Source organism: Ambystoma mexicanum, chromosome 10 (genome assembly GCF_040938575.1).
Source record: "Ambystoma mexicanum isolate Mex_15411 chromosome 10, UKY_AmexF1_1, whole genome shotgun sequence".
Lineage (NCBI taxonomy): Eukaryota > Metazoa > Chordata > Amphibia > Caudata > Ambystomatidae > Ambystoma > Ambystoma mexicanum.
In genome coordinates this window covers 1,533,708,720-1,533,727,728 of record NC_090932.1, presented here as the reverse complement: position 1 = coordinate 1,533,727,728, position 19,009 = coordinate 1,533,708,720, and the positions used below count along the sequence as shown (strand labels likewise).

The 19,009-nt window shown below is 45.3% G+C and overlaps 1 protein-coding gene across 1 annotated transcript in view; it reads left to right on the top strand.

The window, feature by feature from the left end:
• GCN1 (GCN1 activator of EIF2AK4) overlaps positions 1-19,009 on the top strand; it is a 1,783,851-nt gene that overhangs the window by 869,431 nt on the left and 895,411 nt on the right. Inside the window, exon 22 of the mRNA XM_069619734.1 lies at positions 15,203-15,296. Coding sequence (XP_069475835.1) covers positions 15,203-15,296 — 94 coding nt within the window. The remainder of the gene's footprint in view (positions 1-15,202; positions 15,297-19,009) is intronic.

Below are 19,009 nucleotides of genomic sequence, written 5' to 3'. Positions count from 1 at the left end.
TACAGATAGCTATCTGGCTCTCGACACCCCGCAATGAGTACCAGCCTGTCAGAGTGAGGAGGGAGAGGTACTGGACATCTAAACATTCGCATTTTTATACATATCCTCCAATATTGTCCAGCCCCTCTACAGGTTAATAATCTGCGGTCTAGAGTTTGTGCCGAGTTCACATATAGCTCATACAATAATATGCACACGGATTGCATAGGTTTGCGTTTCCAACAAGTTACAATGGTAAAGTGTATTCCTGGATTTAGCAGTGAACCTTAACACATATTCCTTCACAATGTAGTTCAGCCAGTGTCCACGCTCGACATTTACTCAGTATTGTCTTCGATGTGTATTCGTGGATGAGGCTTGTTGGTGCAGACAATCCTTAGACCACAAGTCATTCTCGGGACAAGGTCTCATTACCTAGTCTAAACATTCGGCCATCGGACAGTCTAACCATTAACATGATTCACAGGTCGGGAAGGTTCGGTTACAAGTTAAAAACGCATGCCACCATTTTAGAACAGAGAATCACAAATGAACAGAAATCAAAATGGCGGATGATCCTAAAATGGCGGCGAAGTGGATCCAAAATCAGAACTTTGCAACAGGGTTTTCTTCGCAGAGCGACTGGGTTTAGCCCAATATATATCAGGAGGCACAATATGATTTCCCGTTTTAACGGGAAGAGGATTCCTCATCTCGCCATCTGACATACCACTCCCTGACGACCCCTCACCCAGGTGATCCTCCTGCACTGGTCCACCCCCAGGAAAGTGATTGCCATGTCCTGGTCACCTCTATGACAGATCCCTGGGGACTAGTGGGTGAGACATTTTCTGGTTTCTCACATCAGCAACAATGTGCCTAAAGACATGGAAGGTCTCCTCTCTCTTCCAACTCCAGGCTAACCTAGGGGCAGGATACTTGACCCAGGGTCGACAACCAAAGGTAAGTAAGATGGAGATGGGAGACAAAGGAATTTGCGCCCAATGTAATCCTATGGAGGCTAGTGGAGGACGGGCACAGGTATGCTTACTTACCCCCCTGACTCAGATTTTCCCAGGGGTTCCGATGCATCGTCTGGGGATCACGGGGTGTGTACTTCCATACTTTTTTCAGGTGAGGGGTGCAAAGGTTTGTAGGTTAGAGTGCTCTTCTGGTCAGGTGCAGCTACATGCCCAGTTGATGGGAAAAAATGCAGAATTTCACAATGCTGGTCTCTTCGCGGTACTTCAGGGGATGTAGGAAGTTCCAATGGCAGTCGCTGTTTGCAGGCGATGACATGCGTCCTTCGAGCCATGGTCTAAGAACCAGCTTCAGGACAGGTTCCCTTGATGGTGGGAAGCTGAAAATACATGAGAAGATAACGTATGGCACAAGCTGATCACCACCAAAGTTCTGGGCTTGAATGCGTAAGTGACGATTCTTGTAGGGTACCCCACAAAGGAGCTGGCCTGTCTATGGATGTTTCCTAAATATGTTGCGGCATGCAAACCAGAGTAGACATCGAAATAGTTTTCTCTTTTAGGAAAGATTCTCATTTTTCAATTTTCCCTCAATAGTTTTCTATGGAGCCCCATTCCTTTTGATGTGTTTCCTTTCCTGACCTGACTTTTTGAAGATAAGTAAAGCCATCCGCTTTACTTCCCTTTTGGTAATTTGTTATGGGGAAACTGACTAGTTTGTCTAAAAGTAATGGTTTTATTTCATTCTGACTCTGAAGTCATTAAACAAAATATCCAACAAGACGTACCTACAGAGCAGGGTTTTTAACACCTGCTGCCTTTCAAGTGCAATCCTTTTCCAGACCCACATAGGTCTCATACACCACAGGAGGTTCACCCTGGTATTCCAATCAAGGGTGGTCAACGCCTCAAACCCCTCAACAGCAGGGTTTTCGTCATGGCAAAGAAGGGGTCAGAATGCAGCCACCAGAGACCCCACTACCAACATATGACTCATTGCCACATCCCCTCACATGCAACTCCAGGCCGGAATACCATACTGCACCTACGCGTGGTAGAGGATTACTTCAGACAAGTGGGTGCTCAAGACAGTGGGCGAGGATATTGTATCGAGTTTCTCCAGACAACTTGGTACCACCGGCCAAAAACAAGAAGAATGTCTCAAGACTGTCTCCTTATTTGTCAAGCAGGAGTGTGGTAATCGGTAGTAAGATAACCATACGGAAAGCCATGTGGCCAATAGGAATGACTTCCTGCATCGTTTTTCTGGTGCCACATGCCTGTCTGCGCATGCGTCTTAATCAAGAGTGGCTCTCAAACCAATGGTGTCAAGCAAGCCACCAGTGGGATAATCTAGTGTTTGTCTCGAAAGCCCTTGTTCTATCACTGCAGTGGTGGACAAGGGAAACCTTGTAAAAGGGAAATCCTTCACCACCCTCGAAGTAGAGGCCCCTTTCACACCAGACTCATCCCTGTCAGGTTGGGGAGCTCACCTTCTCCACCAGACAGCGCACAGCACGTGGTAACAATCAGTAGCAAGCAAACACATCAACCTGTTATAGCTAATGGTAGTGTTCAAAGCCCTAAATATTTTTCAACAACTCCAAGGGGTGACCGTTCTAGTCATAACAGAGCACCACGGCGATGTTTTACATAAACCAGCAGGGAGGAACTCCCTCTCTAGGGATATTGAAGCTGGCACAAAGCATTTGGCACTCAGAAACATGTTCCTCCTGTCGCAACACGTTCCAGCGGAGCTCAGTGTTCTTCCATACATGCTCATCAGAAATGTTCAACTACCCGTAGAACATGAGTGGCATTTACACAAACCCATTTTGCACAGACATCGACCTCTTTGCAACACAGGAGAAAGCACAATGCCCATACTACGACTTAAGGTATCCCCAAAAGCTGTCCACGGAACTGACTCTGGATCAAGTGGTCAGGGAGATGTGCTTTGGTGCCCCCACCTACTCGCTCGCAACACGATAATTCACAAGATGCACCAGGAACAAGTTACACTAATTCTGATAGCTCCAGTGTGGGCTTGTCTGCCATTGTTCTCACATCTCATGAAAATGTCAATTTGGCCCTAGTGAAACTGCCTTGTCCCTACAACATGCTATCACAGGATCAAGGGACAACACTGCACCCATTCCCTCAAACCTTCAACCTAGCAGCTTGGCTCCTGAGGTCATAGAGTTTGGGCATCTCCAACAGCCTCAAAGATGTATGGACATTCTTAAAGAGACACGTAAACTGTTAGGTAAGATTTTCATAGTAATGATAAATCTTCCTGACCTGTGTCAACCCCAAAACATTTTGATTTTACTGGTGGATTATCTTTCCTTATACTTTTCCTATGTGTGTGGGGGAACCTTTTTCCACACACAGAACATCTTTTACTCTTTTTATGGGTGTCTTCACTCTCCATAGTGACTTTTAAAAAAGTTATCCTCTTTGACAACATTTTGGCAATAAGTACCTATTGTTGGTGGGTTGCCCTGGGAAAACCCCTTTTAACTTTCTCTGGCTAACCTTGTGTGAACTGCAGTTCCCAAGGGTAGAAATGATCTTTGAGTCCTTTTTACATTTTATTAAGTGAGACCAGCACACCCCACCTTATGTATCCCATTTCTCATTTTAAATGTAACATTTATGTTACAAGGACAAACTTACCTTTAATGGCTGGTGGCAGTGAACCTTTTTATTCGGCGCACCTTTACTGCGGGCTGTTTACCAAAATGGCCCCAGTCTTGTTTTTATTTCACCATTTTAGTGTTCCTTGTCCTTTCTTGTTCTTTCCCTGAAATCCAGACCGTGAAATTGCTTTGTGTGATTTTTATATTTGGTAGGAGTCCTGTGGACTCCCCGCCCAGGCTCCAGAGTGTCTGTGAAGGCAGGAAGCGAGGGAGGAGTCTGAAACTCTGCAGCCCTTTGTCTTCCAGACTGAGTGCACGATTCCAGTTCAAACTGGGAGGCTGGCTGTCAGGAAAGGATTGCCAAGCCCCCAAGTTTGAAAGTTGCAAGGTTGTTTGGCTGGGTTCCTGCATAAACTTCTGAACCTGGAAGATGAAGAGCTAGTCTACCACTGGAACCAAAACTGAAGAGGAAGATAAAGATTTTGCGGCTGAAACGATTTCCAACCACTGGAGAGCCTGCTGGGTAACTGGAGCCTGCTGTAGCCCTTCCTTCCAACATTGCGGCCTGCAATGCCCCAATACCCTGGGACCTCGAGCCATTGTGCGGTGCACAGCCTTCTGAATCGTGCTGAAACTTCGTGGGCATCCTGCTGGATCTCCAGAGGCACGATTCCTGTCTGAAAAGTGCCCTCACCAGAGTGCTGGATCTTGTAAACAACGCAAATACGACGGGTGATATTCTGTCGTCTTCTGTGCTCCTGAAAAAATCGCCAAATCCAGAGCCGCATCCAGCCGCGAGGAAAACCTTGCCTAAAGCCTTCCCTGTGATCAGTGCTGCAAAAGTACTTCCAGTGTCCTGTCGTCTTGATGAAGGAATTAAACGACTGGATTATTAGCTGCAGATCCTAAGGTCCTCCTTTTGCAAACTTGTCTTCTATGCTGAGGTACTGTGATGGCTTAGGTATTTACTTACCTTGAGTCTCTTGTGAAGTTTTGCAGTGTTTTCTGTGATTGGGAGTGCTCTCGTCCACTAAACCCAGGCCCCTGCTGGAATCCTCCTAGGGTCTCTTCTCTGAAGCCCCTGGACCCTCGACTAACTCTAAAGTAAAGTACTTACTTGTTCTAACAGTCTTCCTTTGGAACTCTGACTTTTGCTACTCAAGAACCTATCCTGACCTGCTTGTTGGACACTAGACCCTAGTGATCCCCCTTCTGCCACTGAGAACACTCGTGCTCCAAGACTAAGATGAGGATTTCTAAGGATTGGGCCGTTTGCTTAGAAAAGAGAATAAGTGCTTAAAAGTTACTTACTTGCAAAAGAAGTTGGTTGGTATCTGTAACTCTGAAAGTGAACAGTTACACAAGTTATTAGTTACCTTAGAAATGTTTTGCCATTCTGCAAAAAGTACATGTAACATCTTTCTATCCTTAGAAACCGGTTCGCCATTCTAACAGAAAGTAGATGTAAGGTTGTTAATCGCCTGTGATTTGGTTGTGCCTCTTCGCAAAGTAATACTGTTGGTTTCAGAATAACTGTCATTCAGAAAGTGTAACACTGGGTTTTGCTTTCCCAGGTCTGTTGTAGACGGACACAAAAAGTCTTGGGTTTATACCTGCTTTTAAGTGGCTGATGGCTCATGTAAAAAGTGTGAAGGCTCTACTTAGCTTGAGTAGAACTGTGCTATCCTAAAATGTTAGTTATTGCTTCCTTTAGTCGGAAATGAAAAGCAACTGTAATTGTTTTACACCCCAAGGTCCAACTCCCCTAGGATAATTGTATTATCCTGATTCAGGGTTATAGGTGTTTTACTGTTCCTAGAATAAGTGTTCCACTATTCACAAAAATAGTTTCTTGAACCATTTGTATTACAAGTTCATTTGTACTGATGGTACTGTACTCTCTCCCTCCTAAGATGCAGCTTGCTGCTCTGTCTATGCCACCATTAACCCAGGTGGTACAGCCTTACACTAGGAGTGGAGTCTTGTACTGTCTCAGTTGAATGGTTTTACTAAGCCCTTAGTTGGACTTCAGAAAAACTGTCCTAATGCTATCCCAGGATCAAGGGATAACACTGCACCCATGTCCTCATACACTCAACCTAGCAGCTTGGTTCCGGAGGTGATAGTTTGGGCATCTCCAACAGCCTCAAAGATGTGTGGACATTCTTAAAGAGACATGTAAACCATATACCAGACACCGTTATTCCAGTAAATGGAGACAATTTGTCATTTGGTGTGGTGCTCGTAATATCAACCCAATTGATTTTTCACCAACACACCTAGTCCTTTACCTAACTCACCTGTTGTTGGACTCAGGACTAGTTTTTAAATTCACTAAAGGTCCACCATGCTGCCCTTTCTGCTTACAACACCTCTCAAAGCAACGTTTCTTTGTGGAAAGTCCCTGTAATCAAGGCTTTCGTGGAAGCGGTGACAATTACCCAATAAATAAAATAAATAAGACTTCACTCACCTATTTCTAATCCAGCTCCTGGAAGGGAAGGGAATATCGTTCTTACTAAATTTATGGGCCTTCCTTTTGAACCAATGCACAAGGCTAGTATTAAGGTTCTCACCTATAAAACTGCTTTTCTGGTGGCTAATACTTATATTAGGAGGGTGAGTGAACTGCAGTCTCTGTCCAAGAATAGATTCAGGAGGACAAAGTGAATTTGCACACACATCCACGCTTTACACTTAAATGTGAACCAATCCACAGAACTGCCTTCTTTCTTTCAAAACCCAACCAATTCAGCTGAAAGGAGTCTCCGTACACTGGATGTTAAGGGCAGCTATGTACAGTGTTGGGTAAGATTTTCACAGAACTGGTAAATATTCCTGACCTGGGTCAAACCCAGAACTTTTTGCTTTACTAGTGGGATATTTCTCCTTAATACCTCAGTGAGTGGGAACCTTTTCCACACTCACACAATCTTTAACTCTTTATGGGTGTCATTTTTCAGACTCGCCTTAGTGTCCTTATAGTTATCCTCTTTAACAACTTATTGACAATAAGTGCCTGTTGTTGCTGGGTTACCCTAGGGGCTCCCCTTTTAACTTTCTTTTGCTAACCTTGAGAGAACTACAGTTCCCAATGGTAGAAAGGTTCTTTGGATCCCTTTTACATTTTAAGTGAAACCAGCACACCCCACCTTATTAGGAGTGCTGGGGAGATACAATGTATCCCCTTTCACACTAAAACTATAACAATTCTGTTACAGGGACAAGCTTACCTTCGATGGCTGGTGACAGTCATACCTTGTATTAATTTGGTGCACCTTAACCGTGGGCTGTGATCACAGCTGCAGTAAAGGCACCTAAGGGTGCTATTTTTTCCAAAATAGCCCCTATCTTCTCTTTTTGCGATTTTGGTGTTTCTTGTCGTTTCTTGTTCCTTCCCTGACATCCATGGCGGGAAATTCCTTTGTGTTATTTTTATCTTCGGCGGGAGTCCCCTGGACTCCACACCCAGGCTCCAGTCTCTGTGAGGGCAGGAAGAGAGGGAGGAGTCCAAAACGCCACAGCCCTTTGTCTTATGCATTGCCTGAATGGGGACAAATCCCAGTGATGGGGCTGGCTGTCCTTATTGGACAACCAGACCACCCCTTCTGGTAAAATGCGGGGTGAGAATGCAGAAGTTATGTTGTAATTCCTGATAAATACTGTGACCCTGAAAGTTGAATTGTAGTCGGCCACTGGAACTTAAACCAAAGAGGATGACAAAGGAAAAGCGGCGGAGACGATTTGCAGCGACCGGAGAGCCTGCTGTGTAACTCGAGCCTGCTCCAGCCCTTCCTTCCAATTGACTTGGGTACTCCGAAAACGACAACCCTGACCCAGAGCCTGGTGCTACCCACTAGACTCAAGAAGACCTGTATTTGGAGCCATCCCATGGGTTGCTGCGACCTTGCATTGCTGCAATACCCCAATACCTTGGGACCTAAAGCTACTGTGCGGTGCACGGTCTACCGAATCTCGCTGAAACTTCGTGGGCATCCTGGTGGATCTCGGAGACCCGAATAGAGTCTGAAAAGTCCCCTCAACAGCGTGCTGGACCTGTGTAACGTCGCAAATTCAACCATGATTTTATGTCTTCTCTGCTCCTTCAAAAGGCGCCAAATCTGCAGAACTGCATTCAGCCTCAAGGGACCTTCCAAGGTCTTGTTTTCAGTCACCACGACAAGGAATCCACTGACCGTGTCTTTGGCTGCCGATCCTTAAGTCCTCCTGCTGCAAAATCATCTTCAATGCTTAGGTACTGTGTTGGCTTTGGTATGTACCTACCTTAAGCCTGTTAACATTTCTATGTAGCTGTGCGGTGGTTTCTGTGATTGGGGTGTCCCTCGTCCAGTGCACCCAGTCCCCATGGCTAGAATCCTGCTAGGGTGTCTTCTGCGAAGCCCCTGGATCCTTTTCTAACCCTAGAAGTAAAGTACTCGCCAGTTTTCCTGCGGAACTGTGACTTTTTCTACTAAAGAACCTATTCTGACACTGTCTGTCTGTCACTAGTCCTAGTCACCCCCGTTCTGCCATTGAGAACTCTCATGCTCCAAGAACCTGGGAAAGACTTTTGAAGGGGTTGGGACTTCTGCCTAGGAAAGAAAATAGTGTTTAAAAGTTACTTACTTGCAAAGAGTTGGTTGGTAACTTTAACTCTACGAGTGAACAGTTACAAAAGTTCTTACTTCTCTTGAATGTGTGATTCACTATTCTTAAAATTATGTTTAACATATTTTCTTCTTTAGAAACTGTTTTGCCATTCTAATAGAAAGCAGATGTGAAGGAGGCATAAGGAGGCAATTATATAACACACACACATCCTTCAATACTATTTCATAATACTTTTCAAGAGGAATAAAAGGCAAAGGTTATTAGAACATGAAAGGTTACAATTATTCTTTAGACAGTGCAAATACTTCGAGTTCACCAGAAGAGTCATTTCAATAGGCTAGGCCAAAGTCAATCGGCTAAAGTCTTGGATAGGATGAAGCAGTTCTGGTAAGTAAACGGTAAAGTCTCTGCACAAGTTCTCAGAAGTAGTTTGTAAAAATAATCATCAAATGTTGGGTCAGAAGCTGATTAGGCCTCCGAGTTGCAAAAGTTTCAAGCACTTTCACCACGAGAGGTAAGTACTTTCTCGATTCACAGTACCTTACAATGAAGAAAAAGATGCAGCTGATGACTTCTGTTTCTGGCAGTTCCTGCAAATCTCCCTGTTCCTGTGCCTCAGTTGTGGGGACAAGAGGGGGGGGGGCAAGAGGGAGGACGTCGGGGGACTCCTGCACTGGGACTGGTCAAAAAGCTTGCAACGGGCAAACCTCAATCCAGTGACTGTAAGTAACGCACACAAACGGGTGTACCTCTCCCTGGTTATACAGTTTCCTGCAGCGCTCTGAGGAAGATGCAACCAGCTCCGAGATGGGTATCCTGGTGGCTTACTGTTGAGTTGATTGGTCCCACCAACTCAAAGGGAGAAGTCGTCCTTGCAGGGCTTCTCTGTTGAGATGAACTTGGCGATTCGAACCTGCAGCAAGGCGTCACTGGGCTAACCAACGGTCCAGGAGTTGCAGCAGCTGTCCTCTTCAAGCTTGTCTTCGGTTCTTTCGTTCCAGTGGTCGATTCTGCCTTCCAAGCCAAGAGACTCGCCTTTTTTTCGGTTCTCCCCATTCATTCAGGCTAGCTGTCACTCACCCAGCAGGGTGGCTGTCCTTGCCCGACAGTCAGCCAGCCAATCACCACAGAGTGCATTTGGGTCTCCTAGGAGACTAAGCACAGGAACTTTTCGGCCACCTCCCTCCCTTACTTTCTGCCCACCCCAGACACTTGAGCACCAGAGGTGGTCTTCACTCCTGAGTATCTAGACACAGGGGATACTAAGTAACCCCTCCAGCACTCTATTGTAAGATAGGGTGTGCTGGGTCTAGGAATTGAAGAGACTAGTAAAGTCAATTTCACTTTACTTACTCTGGGAAACAGTTTTTCCCAGAGAAGGTATTTAAACCTTGGGAATTTTCGTGGTATGTTTCTTTAATTGCTTACATTTAGGAATTGGTAGTGCTTTTTCTATTTTCGGGCGAATGTCCTATTCATCATCATTTATCTTTTATCACCAGATTACCACACTACATTATCAAAATTTCAGGGTAAGCTTGCACTTGTGAGGCTGGGTGCCTGTTACCCATTGCTTTTAAATTGAGTACTTACTAATATCACATAATTGGACAGGTATGTTCTCGTTCATTTCATTTCTACGTAATCCATTATGGCTTTATGATCACGGACTCCAGGACACTTTTTGTTCTTTTATTTGATTTCAATCTGACATCAATATTTTGTGTATCCTGTTTGTACAAGAGAGCTTTGAGGACGACCAGTATGGTCGAAACACGTGCCGTTGTTCAGAATCCGATTAAATATATTTGTGGAATTAACATAATTGTATCTGTTATCACAGTATCTGTCGATCTGTTATCGACATCTTTTCTGGCAGTGCGCAAGTCACCATCCTTCCAACACAATTACCTGGAGTTCTATTCACTCTTTTACACAACATTACTGCTTTGATGCACATTTGAAGGCTGATTATCAGGTGGGTCAGGCGGTGTTAAGACCGCTCTTTGCCGCTGTTCTTTCAAACATCCTGTTAGGGAGATTTCTCATAAATGTGGTAATTCCTTTCACCTTAGAGACCCCGAGCAACTTTGCAGGATTTTGGAGGACTTGATTTTTTTTAACTGGAAAGTGTGAGCTTTTTTTCCCACTTTCATGTATTTTGATGTGTTTTTCAATTGTTCTTTGATTATGGGGTTTTAGATGACTCCATAGGCATATTTTCATGTGTTACACAGCACCCTCAGTGCAGTGCCACAGGGATGTCTTTTAGACTTCCCAACGATTTAGATACCTTCTCTGGGATAAACTACTGTTTCCCAGAGAATGTAAGTGAAATTGACTTTACTAGTCTTTCCAAATTCCTAGACCCAGCACACACCATCTTACAATGGAGTGCTGGAGGGGGTTACAAAGTATCCCATGTGTCCAAATACACACGTAGCAGTCAAATGCTGCCCTTTCCTATTGAAAAGGCTGGTGGCAGTGGTTTTACAACGAAGTACCATGATTTTTCCCGACCGCGAACACCGGTAGCTAAAAATCACAGGAGCCATGTTTTTCAAGATGGCACCTTAAGCCCTTTTGTTTAAACAGATCTCGGGTCTTCTTTATTCGTCATTTCTTTTTGGAAAGGTCCTTCTAGTGTTTCTCTGCGCGCCAAACCAGGTTTTTTCCCTTTGTTCGAGTGCCTTTGGCGGGCTTCAGGACTGAAGTAGGCAGGAAGTGAGGGAGGTTCCCTAAACTCCCTGTGTTTAGTCTCTTAGGAGACCCAAATGCACTCTGGGGTGATTGGCTGGCTGTCCAGCAAGGACAGCCACCCTGCTGGGTGATTGGCAGCTAGGCTGGATTGAAAGTGAGAAAACTGTTTAAAAGGCGAGTCTCTTGAACTGGAAAGCAACCAACCATTTGAACGACAGAACCGAAGACGAGCTGGAAGAGGATGGCTGCTGCAACTCCTGGACTGTTGGTTTGCCGGTGAAGCCCTGCTGCAGGTCCGAATTGCCAAACTCCATTCGACAGAGAAGCTCCTTCAAGGACAGCTTCTTACTTTGAGTTGGTGGGATCAATCAACTCATAAGACGCCTGGACCTATTCTTAAGGCTGGTTAGGATTAACCGGGGAGAGGGACGCCAGCTTGTGTTCTTGAATCTACAGCTATTGGAACTGAAGTGACTCCATCCTGTTTGCTTTCTTCGATCCCGTGCAGTGCAGGAGTCCCCCGATGTCCTCCCCCTTGTCCCCACGACTGAGGCTCAGGAACAGTTAGTCCTGCAGGAACTGCCAGGAACCAACAACTTCAGCTGCATTTGTTTCTTCATACAAAGGTACTGTGCCAACCTGATTTGAGAGGACGCCACTCTCGCAGTGAAAGTTTGTGAATCTTTCCCAACTTGCAGCCCTAATCAGCTTGTGACCCCACATATGATTCTTTTTCTCCGAAACTACTTCTGAGAACTTTTGCAAAGACTTTTCTGTTTGATACCAGAACTGCTCTTTCCTATCCGAACACTAGCCCATTCATTTTGGCCTGGCCTATTGACTGACTTTGGCCTGGCCTATTGCCTTGAGTTGAACTCCGCTGGTGAACTGAAACTATTTGCATTGTTAAGTACATGTGATCTATTCTACTTTCTTTTGTCCTTTTTGCTCACTTCTAAGTAACTGAACTGCCATTTTGCTCCTATTTCAGGGGAGCTCAAACTGTCTCAAAATCTTGTATTGGTATATATTAAGTTGTCTTCTACTAGTGAAATGTTTTCTAAATGATTGTTTAATAAATTAGTGTTTTGCCAAGAGACCTTTAGTCTACTTAAACCACTGTGATTGAAAGTCCTCTGTGTAACTACTTGTCCTGCTAACATTCACTCTTGAGATAAGCCTGGCTGCTCAGCTCTCTACCAAAAACTCTGTGGTACAGACTTATACCAAAGTTTGGTTTGGCTAACACCTTTAGTCCTAATTGTGTGTAGTGGTCCCAGAGGGTGTGGCATGCAATTCTGCCTAACACATCCCACCTCCATCTCTTGGTACTGCTAGATAGTCTATGCACAGCATGTGATTCTAAGCAGATTTACTAGCATCAGAAGAACTACATTAGTTACCGTAATCGTATTTCTGGTGCTTGTATCTGCTTAGATACACATGCTCCCTCCCTTCCTCCCCTCTTGGAGTTAAAGAAACAGACATTGTACACCTGTCTATCCTTCTGTACTCACTCAAGCATTTTCTTCTTGCTCCCTCATGGCAGAACAAAAACTGGGGTGGGGGGGGCGGGGGGGGGGGTGGTGGGTGGGGGGGGGGCTCGACGTGTGAGGGATCACGAGTGCACTATATGTCACAGTAGGGATAGTGTTAGACACACCCTGGTCGATGTCCCTTTTAGACCTTCTTAAAAAGGTGCAATACTCTGCGATTACCAGTAGATGCCCGACTACATGAAAAGCATGTGAATCTAAGCAGATAAATGCACCATAAATGATTACAGTAAGAAATGCATGTCCTTCTCTTTTTATAGATTCATTATTTTGCTTTTTTTATATGCTTGATTGTATTTTCTATATTTTGTGTAAGGTTTGACTAAACCAATTAATTGAAGTAAAACACATTTAAAAAAAGGATAAACTAACTTCAGAAGTACAGTCACTATGATGTATGGGGCCTTATGCCCAAAAGTCACAAAGCTGCTTCTTAGGAGAGGGGACTTATGTAGGAAGAGTTCTTGTGGTGTTGAAATGTTACCGAAGATATTCAACCGCATTACAGGTTAGTAAACCTTTATATTACTATATTTTAGATACAAGCTTTTAGAGCTGATGATCAAAATGTGATGGAATGGACTAACCGAAGTTTATTCTAAGGAGAACATGGGGAGGTGTATGTGTTGCAATTACCTACCCCCTGACTTAAATTTGTCCCAGATGACTAGATGGCTCGACTGTGGGGGGGGGTTGCATGAGGTATGTTTTCCACTGTTTGTTCCAGTGCAGCATGTCTACGGCTTGCGGGTCAGAGATCCCCTCTGGTTGGCTGCTGGTGCAGAATGCAACCCCTAGCAAAGAAGGCAATCTGGATTCACTGATGCAGGACTTGTGGACACCTCAGAGGACACAGGGAAGCGACTTCAGCCGACTTATTATTTTCTTTATTTTTTTTACATTTGTAAAAAATGTGTACCGCACAGCGACGATGGCAGGCGTCTCTCCAGTCACGATCAAAGACCTTTCAGAGCTGGATCCCTTGATGCTGGCAAATAAACTTGGCAGGAAAGCAACTTGTCATGAGCTGGTAACCACCGTAGTCCCGGCAACGAATGCGGAACAGCAACAATTCTACCAAGGTAGCCCACTGGAGAATTGGTCAGTACACGGAATGGTCCAGGGACTCTTCCGGAGGTCCAGGGCGGCTGGATCCTCTATTGCGTCGAGACTGGTTGCTCCCACCATTCCAAGAGGTGAAGCACTGATGAAGGCCTTCGCAGATCAGGTAGTCCAGCAGGGCTTCATTGGAAAGGATGCCAGGCCTTTTTGGGAGGCCTTTTAAGCTCCTCAGTCATCTGCTCGTCTACACAGGATCCTTGGCTCCACTACTGATCTGAAGAAATGGCTGCAGCAGTCCTTCGTATCCTAAATATTGCTGGAAGCAAGTCCGAGCCCACCAATGGTAAGAATCTGCACCATTCAAAGAGCCACCAGTGGTTCATTCAGGGACCCCTGTGGGTGTCACTCATGCCCCACACCTAGACTCTTTGGCACCCCAGATGTGGAGTCGGCCCAGACTGCCACTCCCACATCTTGGGCGCACACGCGCACACACACACCTGTGAAATGCTGCAGATTTCCTGGGCGAATGCATGACCATATAAGAGATTTCCTGACTGGAGAAGGCAGGAAGGCAACACAACAATATAGCCAAAGAACAAGAAAAACCTAATGTGTCATAGATGTTTTTGGGGCAATAGCCACACGCGGTAAATGCAAATTTGAACACTACAAATAATGCAAAAATGGTAAATATGTAATTGCTGCTACCAGCTTGTCTTTAGGCACATATAAAAGTAACCACAAATCCCAAGTTGAAAATTCTAGGGTGATAGAAAAGTATCCCCACTGCATTCTAAGATGCTGTATGAAGTGTCAAAAAGTTAACAAAGGTAAAAAGACAAAAGGGAAACACAGTTTCGAAGTAGTGATGATCAGGACTGATCAGTTGCCCCATAACAAAATGAGCAAAATGCCAAGGGAGTGAAGCCTTTCGCTTACATGTAAAATGTCAGGGCAGGTTCAGAAACCAAAGCAAAATGCTTGGGGTCCATAGAACTACAGAGAGAAAGTTGCCAAGAGACATCTTTTCTACCAATAACAAACTGTTTAAATTGAATTGTCTTACTGTGTGGGCTCATTGATGGCCTCTGACCCAACCACTGAGACTTGACTGTTTATCCACCTATCATCGGTATATGTGTTTTTACCAAAGGTAAAAACAGAGTGGTACATTTCAGAGCAGTCAAAATACTGAATAGATTTTTCTTTAAATTTAGGGGGTGGGGACCCAATCTGTTTTTTTTAATCAGTTTAACCCACACCCATTTTAACCTGTTACCCCACTACCATATATATGTTTAACATTTTCTGTATTTTTCAGTATGTTGGTTTTCAGTGATACTTATCACTCTGTTTTATTTTCGGTAAAATGACTGGATACCCCTATCATCCACTTACCCTAATTGGGATTTGACTAACCCCTCAGATCTGCCTGTTCACCATAACTAGGGTGCTTCCTAAAATCTGTCCACCAGGCCAGATTCCAGGAATCCATTTTAACACCTCCCAAAATCATCCCACCAGGACCGATTTTGGAAATCCATTATAACGTTTTCTTTCATTGCTTTCATTATTTTCTCTGTCCTTGATTCTACCTCTTGCTGGTCATAACTAGCACATTTCTGTTCTATCTCACTGTTCAATTTACATTTTGTTTCACTTACTCTAGTGCTCAACAGGATAATCTGAAAAAAGCTAACATGAAGAGGGAGAACAGGGCGTACTCTTTCAAAGAGCAGATAATTGAGCTGGAGTTAAAAGAGGTGAGAACATTTTCTTTATCATGTGGTGATTTCTCCGACTATCCTCTCCTAACACCACCTATGCATTGTCGTCTGATTTTTGTAAAGCAGTTGTATGAGAGTTTTACAGCCCATAGTTTGAACATCTATGGCAAAAGAGTACATTGCATTTCAGGAGAATGACATGCCATAATGCTGCACCTTTATGATTGTAGGCAATACTAATTCTTTTCAGCGATGCCTAGTCTGCAGCATACTAAGTCAGTTTCTTGTTTGGTGGCGGTTGCTGTAGCACTTTCTATGTCATTGAATGTGTAATTGTTGGCATGGGAACTGAATTTGGACTAGGACTCAATCAACCAATGTGAGATACTGCACTGGAAGAGTGGGGCAAGCATATTATATGTATGCACCTTTTTATTGCTAGTGCAACCGATTGCAGCAGTGGTTTCTGCAATCGTATGTTAGACATTATATTTGATAGTTATTACCTGATAAATATTATCTTGCATGTTAACATTGCTAACTGTTAGGGAGAATTCTCTGAAATGTGCTAATTCCTCTCTACCTTAGAGACCCCCAGCAACTTTGCTGGATTTTAGGACTTTAAATTTTTAAACTGGAGAAAGTGAGACCCCTTTTCCCACTCGTGCATTTTTCTGTGATTTGGACTCTGTTACTTTTGGTTGTGGAGTCTGACAAACTCCATAGGAATCATCTTTTTACATTGTGGCACACAGCACCTTCAGTGCAGTGGCACAGGGAAGTATTTCAGATTTCTCAAAGGTTTAAATACCTTCTCTTGGATAAACTACTGTTTCCAAGAGCAGTGAAGTGAAATTGACTTTACTTACATTTTGTAACTTTAGACCCAGCACACACTATTTTACCATAGGGTGCTGGAGGGGTTACTTAGTATCCCCTTTGTCTAGTTTCTCATGTAACATTTTTGTTACCCTATCTACAATTAATGGCTGGTGGCAGTCGTTTACTTTTAACTACTGTGGTGGGTTTTTACCGTGGGCTGCGTTCGCAGCTGCAGTAAAGCATTTCGAAGGGATTGTGTCCTCTGACGTATTCCTTAATCTATTTCGACGAATATTCCTTATCGTTCTCGATGGCTTCTTCATCAGAACCGACGACACCGCGATCCGGCTTCAAGAAATGTCGAGACTGTGGTAAAAAAAATGTCAATAACAGATCCACACAGGGTCTGTTTATGGTGCTTGGGGTCCGAGCACCATTGTTCGGAGTGTGAGGACTGCATGTCCATGACGGCGAAAGCCCTGAAGGAGCGAAAGGGGAAGCTCGAGAGAGGTAAGTCAGCCAAATCCTCCTCGAAGGTTTCGTCGGTCGAGGCATTCGTCTCCTCACCGTCAAACACTCCCATTCCAGATCTCGAAGCAGCTCCCACCATTCGTCGAGATCTAGAAACTCAAGAGAGACGTCGAAGGTCCCATTCTTCAGTGTCCCCAGAAAGAGTTTCATGTCCCACCAAACACAGTTCTCAAGCTGAGTGGGAGGAATTCAGAAAGAAAATGTTAAGCGTCTTCGAGAACGCGGCCTCGATCCCCTCGAAGACAGCTGAGGGTGATACCCCGGGTGAAAAAACCCAAAAAATCAAAACGCCGCGAGTCGCAGCACCCGGCGAAACATTCCACCCTAGAGCGCCATGAGCCATCGGGTAAGAAGGCACCCTCTTCGCCGTCGTCGAGGGTTCCTTCGCCGAAGTCGAAGATTCCTTCGACGCACGGGTCGGCGCCATCGACGCCGTTGTCGAAGGGTTCCTCGATGCATCGGTCGATACACTCGACGCCATTGCCGACGCCGATGAAAGAGAGGACCAAGGCTCTACAGCCAACGGTGTTTTCAAGGGCCTCCGGCACGATGCCGAGACTGTCGTCGATGCCCTCGAGTAGGATCCCGATCCTCTCGAATTCTTCCAGGCCCCTTCCAGTTTTTTCGGCGCCTTTGAGGCCAGTTACATCGGCGTCGACGACTTCGACATTTTCCCGTCCAATAACGACGAGCTTGGCTCCTTCAGCCCTAGAAATGGGCTGTACTCCATTTCAGAGATCAGAATACCCTGGTCTGTCTTCAATTTATAAAGAAAGAGAAGACTCTGACCAAGAAACTTTTGGTTTATAGAGATCCTCACTGCCTGCTGCAGAGGATTTCACCTCTGAAGAAAGGAGGCTGAAGGAACTACAAGACTCACTTCATAAGGCCAGTGGACTTGACACTTCCCCAGAAGTGGAATTTGTAAAGCCAGACCCAGGAGAACATGCCGAAACACCATACAGAACCCTGATGGCAAGAATAATTGAGTTTATGGGCTGGTCTGCGCCTTCACCTGTTTTCCAACAGAATGATCTAACGGATATATTGGACAAAGGTCCACAGGAGGACCCGGTGGTCCCCTTCCATGCAGCCCTGCAAAGAAAAATTGCATCCAATTGGGAGACTCCCGAAGTCATCCCAGCAGTCAATAAAAGACTGTCGACAAAGTATAGGGTAGCGGCTGCTGACCCTGAATACCTGTCAAAACACCCGACCCCAGAGAGCCTGGTGGTTCAAGCGGCAACTTCATCCAGCAGTAGGACTGCTTACCCTACTGTCCCACAGGACAGGGATGACGAGACGTACGACTCTATGGCAAAGAAAGTCTTCTCTGCCTGTAGTATGGCGTTGAAGTCCATCAACGCCACCTCTACGCTCGCCAGGTTCAGTCACACATTATGGAAGTGTGCTTCATCAGCGGCTGACTGCATACCCGATGGAGAGGAGAAGGAAGCCTTCCTTAACATCATTTAAGATGGCAAAGGTGCCATGTGCGAGTCTCTTCAAACTGGCATCGAGTCCGCTGACAGTATCAGCAGGGCCATGGCGGCTAGTACAACAATCCGCAGGCATGCGTGGTTGCGAAAGTCTGGCTTTGCTCCAGATGTACAGGCCAGACTTTTGAATATGCCCTTTGACGGCTCTTCGTTATTCGGAAAAAAGGCTGATGACAGTCTGGAAAAGTTAGACTTCCAAGGCAGCAGCAAAATCTTTAGGAGCTGCTATCCGCCAGACTCCTTTTCGCCCCTCAGGAACCTCTGGCAGAGGAAAGTCCTTTCGCTATTATTCCGCATTCAGAAAAGGCAGAGGACAGCCGGCTCAAAGAGGCCAAAGAAGATCCACCCGAGGTGGATGGGTCAAAGGTACTAAAACCGCCGCAGCAGCAGCTGCCTCTTTACCCTCGGCATCTCTATCAGCCGCCCCCAAACCACTCTGAGGCCTTCGCACACAAGACACCTGTGGGGGCAGGTTAACTCACCATCTGACGCACACAAGACACCTGTGGGGGGGCAGGTTAACTCACCATCTGACGGAATGGCAGGCTAGAATGTCAGATGCTTGGGCGTTGGAGACAGTTGCCGAAGGTTACTGCCTACCTTTTCTACAAATCCCTCAGTCATCCACCGGGGAACAGCTCCCAAAAAGTTCCAGATCCGCTCCTCTTGCAGGAAATTATGGACCTGCTAGAGAAAGGTGCCATAGAACCGGTACCTGTAGTGGACAGGAGCAAGGGCTGGTACTCCCCCCCTACTTTCTCATAACAAAGAAGGACGGAGGACTGAGACCCATCCTGAGAATTGAACAAGTACCTCAGGAAGGACAAGTTCAAGATGGTAACTCTCTCTCAGATCCTTCAGGCCCTCCAGCTCCAGGACTGGCTGGTATCTCTGGAC